Raw genomic sequence first — 5,670 nt, forward strand, 5'->3', positions numbered from 1 at the left:
GAGATGTTTGACCCTCTGGATTTAAGAGGCACAATTTGTAACAGCTTTTTATTATTATATGATTTTTCTGGCCCTTTGAGCTCCAGCGGCTAGTATATTGTTTCAAAGTTATAGTCCTTGTATTTTAAGCTGGGTTGTGGGGCCTGAATGGCAGGCGGCGGAAGCTTAAAAGAAAAGACACGAGATTGATTGGGGGAGAAAATAACAACACAAAAAGCCGGAGCGAACTGGGGGAGATACAGAAAGGAGCATTTTTCCCTTCTTTCACCCTGGGAGGGGGTTGTGGCTGGCTGGGTGGCTGCAGCCAACCTAGGAGGCTCAGCAAGATGCAAGGCAGAAATTTTGTTAACATTTTCCTCTAAATGTTAATGGCACATCCAGGGCAGTTTACAAATCTACTTAAGAGTGAGTGCATTAGGAACTAAAATTACTGATCCATTCTCTCTTGTCCCCGACCCAAAAGGCAGACACTTGCAGAGATCAGATGGCAGAAGCACCCATTATGATTTTAAATATTGTCAGAGACGCCAGGCATTTTACTGGGGAAGTCTCTTCTCCTTTGGCTGACAGGGACTGTGTGCACGCGTGGGTGTTTGTATATTGCACGCACACACCCATACGCAGACACATTCCTACATTCCAACGCTGTGTATATATATGTATATGACAGTATCACATACTGTGCGTGCAAGTACTTACCTACCCATATATACTGTGAGAGTGAGAGAAAATACATGATTGTTATGTATGTCTTGGGCATCATGTACAATATAACCATGTACACTGGCTTATTTGGGTGACTATGTAGAATATTTTTATGTTGGTTTCACACACACCCCCAAGCAAATAGTGCTGTGTGTCCGGGTGGGCTTTCTTAAGTTTATTGCGATTATATATACATGCCTCTTTTGCCATATAAAATTCCAATTATAATTTGGAGTTACTATCTTAATTTTAGACCGAACCTTGTTTATTAGTGGGTTATTAAATCTGCATGTTATTATGTTTGGTTTGCCTTTCATTCGTCTGCACTGGATGATACCCTTTAACCTGGAGGGCCAGAGCTGATTCCACTAGTGTGTGAAGTTGTCTATTGATTTTCTTGAATGAGAACACTGGTGCGTCTCCAGCCGGTGGGTTGTAACACATGTGGCCACCCTGCTGCTGGAGCATCCCAGAGAGATGAGTGCAGAAACCTAACTGGTTGTGTTTTCTTTTCTTTTCTGTTTCCTTGCAGTATTTGGAGGGTGATGATGCTCCAGTAATTTTCGCCGCTCCGTTACCAGGCATCGCTTTGCTTTCCTTCCAGGGAAGATCATTCTGCTTGTGATCCTGCTGAGGAAAGAGACTCCGATGGACTTACACCGGGCAGCGTTCAAGATGGAGAACTCACCCTATCTCCCCAACCCGCTGGCCTCCCCAGCACTGATGGTTCTCGCCTCCACTGCCGAAGCCAGCCGTGATGCTTCCATTCCCTGCCAGCAGCCGAGGCCTTTTGGGGTCCCCGTGTCAGCAGACAAGGACGTGCACATTCCCTTTACCAATGGCTCATATACTTTTGCCTCCATGTATCACCGACAAGGTGGGGTGCCAGGAGCGTTTGCAAACCGTGACTTTCCTCCATCCTTACTTCACCTCCACCCCCAGTTTGCACCCCCCAACCTGGACTGCACCCCAATCAGTATGTTGAACCACAGTGGCGTTGGGGCTTTCCGCCCTTTTGCATCTACTGAAGACCGGGAGAGCTACCAGTCAGCCTTTACACCGGCCAAGCGCCTGAAAAACTGCCATGACACCGACTCTCCCCATCTGCGCTTCTCGGACGCGGATGGTAAGGAGTATGAGTTTGGCACCCAGCTCCCCTCCAGCTCCCCCGGCTCCCTCAAAGTTGATGATACGGGGAAGAAGATCTTTGCCGTTTCTGGCCTCATTTCTGATCGGGAGACCTCATCCAGTCCCGAAGACCGAAGTGACAGATGTAAGTACCTCTGTTGACTTGTTGGTTCTTCTGTAGTTGCGCCTTGTTGAGCTACTCAACAGGTGATGGTCCCACAGAGCTGTGGTTCTTGTTGACGGCAGAGGAAAACCAGCCTTTCCTGCCTGCCGAGCTCAGCCACGCAGCATTGCCTTGTCTCTTCTAAATGGACATTGACAGATTTTAAGGTGAGGTGCTCTTGAAGGAAACTTGTCTTCCAGCACGCAGCTGGAGAGACAACATTGACCGTGCTGAAAGCTGTCTGTGCCCCAGTGCGAGGCTGTAGGTGCTGGTATACACACGTGTGTAAATAGGGATGCAGCTGGAGTGTGTAGCCAGAAACTTTCCCAGAGCTTGCAGCAAACATGTCCCCCTGCCTCTCCACATATTTGTTTCTGACCTTTTCTTCCTGCACACCGTCCTTAGAGCAAATGCATCACCTTCAGGATTTGTGCCTCAGGTTAGGACAAAGGTGCCTTTTCCCCTGGTTAACTGAAGCATATTTCTGGCCACCGAGCTCGCTCTTTGAGACATCGACCTGAATTTGTTCTTACCATTCAATAAGCTGTTGCACCATGTGCTTTCCCTGAGTGTTTCCCCCTTGGGTGGCTGTTGAAATGTGATGTGCCCTTTCACAGGTGGGTGGTAGGACTGAAGGAAACCAGTCCACGTGCTCAGGAGTGTAACTCCCTGCTCCCCCATCACCTTGTCCTGTGTGGTGTTGCCTACAGAGAGGGACAGAGCTGTTCCTCCAGGACGGGCAGGCTTCCAGCTGAGCTGGGAGGTGACCCACCATGGGGAGGGCTCTGGGGGCAGCAGAGGGTGGTACCCCGAAGAAGAGCGCGTACTTATCATTAGAGTTGTCCTGTAAACTCCGATGTGCAGACCAAGGAGCGAGTAGTTTGCTTTTCACATCGGCTCCTTTGTTCTGTTGAATTTTCTTCCTGAAAAAGAATTTTATTATTGTTGTTGTTATTATTATTACTATATTTTTTGCAAGGAAAACCTGCTGCCCCACTCCTTCCTCTCCTTTTCAGATGTGATTTTTCTTCTCCCCTTTATGATGCCGAGGAGAGTAATAGAGACGTTGTATCTCTCTCTCCCCTGTCGGAGCTGCTTCCTCAGGCTGTCTCCTTGAATTAGGCACTGTGCTAACTTACCGGCGCTAAAAGGCATCTGCCTAAACCCAGCGTACCTTTTCAATAAAACTCATCATAAAATCAACCTGCCTTGTAAATCCATCGCTCTTTAGGTTTGAAATATGCTGCAAGTGTGTCTTTTATGTCGGCATTTGCAAGGGCAAAATTCCCACTGATGGGAGCAGCTGTGTATCCCTTGGACCACGAATGTGATCTCTTACCTGTCTCCCCCCTCTCTTCCTGACCCACCCCTGACCGTGCCACTTTTTGTGCCGTAAGCTCCTTTCATTGTTCAGCATCTCCTCTCCCTTCTTTTGGGTCTGTAGGGGAAGCGGCTGTGGGTGGGAGCGTGTATGGATTTGTATATGTGTAAGCCGGCAATATAATTATCCTGGAGGGGAGGCAGGTGAGATGGCAAGGCTTAGAGACATCTTTGTCCATGCTCTTTTCCTTATCAATATAACCTGGCTGTGTAAATGAAGCTTGCTTGAAAGAATACTCTGGGAGATTGCGGTGGAGGAGCGGGTCCGCTAGCTAAATGAATTTAGAGCGCATCAGCTGCTATAGATCTTGCTAGCAAAATCCTGTCAGATAGCCCATTTAAAGAAGTAAATCTGTTAAATGAATTAGACCACATGGAGCGCAGCTGCGGACGGACAGACGCACCCGCATCCACCGCCGTGCCAGGCTGTTGCCAGCCGCGTGTGCGCAGCGTGGGTCCTCTCCTTCCCGGGAGCAGACGGGGCTTTGCACAGGCACGTGCAAGAGGCAGCCACGGTGACACCCGGTCCCACGCCGCCAGCGCTGCGGCAGGGGACTTGCCGGGGAAAGGAAGCAGAATAAAAACTTTGCAGGCAGCTTGGAAAACCTGGGCAGAAGTGGAAGGTGTTCTGTTTTGCTGTTTTTCTTACCCATATTGTTAAATTTCTTTAAGATGCTTTGCTGCATGATAGAGCCGAGCAAATGCAATGTCCCTGATATTTCATCAGCATTAAAATTCTTCTGTAACTACCAGGACAGTGTACACTAAATATGTCTGTTGGCTTTGTATCATAGTCCCATCACATATAGATACTGCACCATGGAAACTTCGTCCCATTAACACGGCGAGTTTATTTGGTGTGTGCACATGCACAAATGGGTGTGTTTGCTGGAGGCTGAGAGAGCGAGCAGCGGAGCTTTTTAGTGGGTCCTAATGATCTTTGGTGTTGACCATTAGAAAAGAAGAACTTCCGCAATGAGGAGTTTGAGAGATCACAGTTTGCAGATACAATCGTGATCCTGTTTTGCATGGATATTTGCACACGTATATTTGGAGTTTCTGTGTAACTGCATACTTTGGGGGCTTTGTTGTCTCTCATTGTCGGCCCCTGAGAAGTTTTGTGGATTCCTCATGTAATTGTTCTAAATAACCCTTTGTAAAAACTGCCTAGTAGTGCTCCTGATGGAGAGTGTGGTGCAGGTAGGTGGCTGTAGATTTTAGGCAAAAATGTAATACTGCTTTTCTGCAACAGTGAGAAAAAAAAATTGTAACATTTTCTTAGATCAGCAACACCTTTACGTGTCTAACGGGTGCTTTTCAGATTTGCAGAGCTCAATCCTTTAGTTGTATTTTTCAGATTCCTGAGAGGGTTTGTGTTCAATGGAAGGTGAATTACTGTGATTGCACTGCATATTCTTCTGTACCGCTGCACAAGAACCTTTTTTAATATCTCACTAAAATATTTGTTTTACCCCCTAGCTTAAATGATGATGTTCTAAGAAACTTGCTTTTAAAAGAAAGAGGAAAAAAAAAAAAAAAAAAGGAATTCAATGCACTGAGTTTTAATCTTCCTGAAAAACAGGTTTACACTTGAGTTACTTTGCAGCAAAATAAGAATCCAAAGTCAGGCATTTTCATCTCAAGGAGTGTTTGGAAGTGGCTCTGTTTAGTCTTTTGCATCGTGGGAGCATCATCTTCTTTTCACCAGTGGAAGAAATTTGCAGAATTCAGTAAAATTGTTTGGGATATGTGCTGGTGTAACCCAGATTAGCACCTGGCCCTGTAATCTGTGCAGTGGAGATTGCTCAGTCTTTCGGGTGAACCTTTCCTTACTTTCAAAGCAGGGTGTTGCTTGCCAGTGGTACCCGTACCTGTGCATCCCACAAAGGGAGGTCATCCCCTTTGGGGTGTGTCTGGGTGGGATCATGCTCCTTGATACTCAGCAAATTGGGCTGAGAGGTCGGTGTTTGGCCAGGTTGTCTCTTGCTGTAAAATGCAAGTACTTGGGACATCCAGAGCAATGGAGTGTACAAGGAGCATGTAGAAAAGTGGAGCCTTTCCAGGGAGAAGCAGACGTAACGTGTACTGGATGGGCCCGTTCTCTTAGGTGCTTACTGAGAAAAATAATGCCATTTGTTAGAGTTTAGGGGCTTCCTGTAAAGCATGTGTTAAAGACACTGCGAGACGTATTTTATGGGTTTCCTTTAATAAGCATACAATAGTTGAGATTCCTAGAAGGAGTGGAAATAAATGTCATGTTCCTTTCTGCAAAAGAGATCTATATCCCTGTTTTA

At 46.6% G+C, this 5,670-nt stretch overlaps 1 protein-coding gene across 1 annotated transcript; it reads left to right on the forward strand.

Moving 5' to 3' along the window:
* Nucleotides 1-1,353: 1,353 nt before the first annotated feature.
* Nucleotides 1,354-1,978, forward strand: LOC104462332 (E3 ubiquitin-protein ligase Rnf220; the record flags this gene model as incomplete). Its single annotated transcript, XM_010074242.1, has 1 exon — nt 1,354-1,978. A coding segment is annotated over exon 1 (625 nt), but the record flags the coding sequence as incomplete, so codon positions are not given.
* Nucleotides 1,979-5,670: the final 3,692 nt, after the last annotated feature.

This window comes from Pterocles gutturalis, unplaced genomic scaffold, assembly GCF_000699245.1.
Source record: "Pterocles gutturalis isolate BGI_N339 unplaced genomic scaffold, ASM69924v1 scaffold12982, whole genome shotgun sequence".
Taxonomy (NCBI): Eukaryota; Metazoa; Chordata; class Aves; order Pterocliformes; family Pteroclidae; genus Pterocles; species Pterocles gutturalis.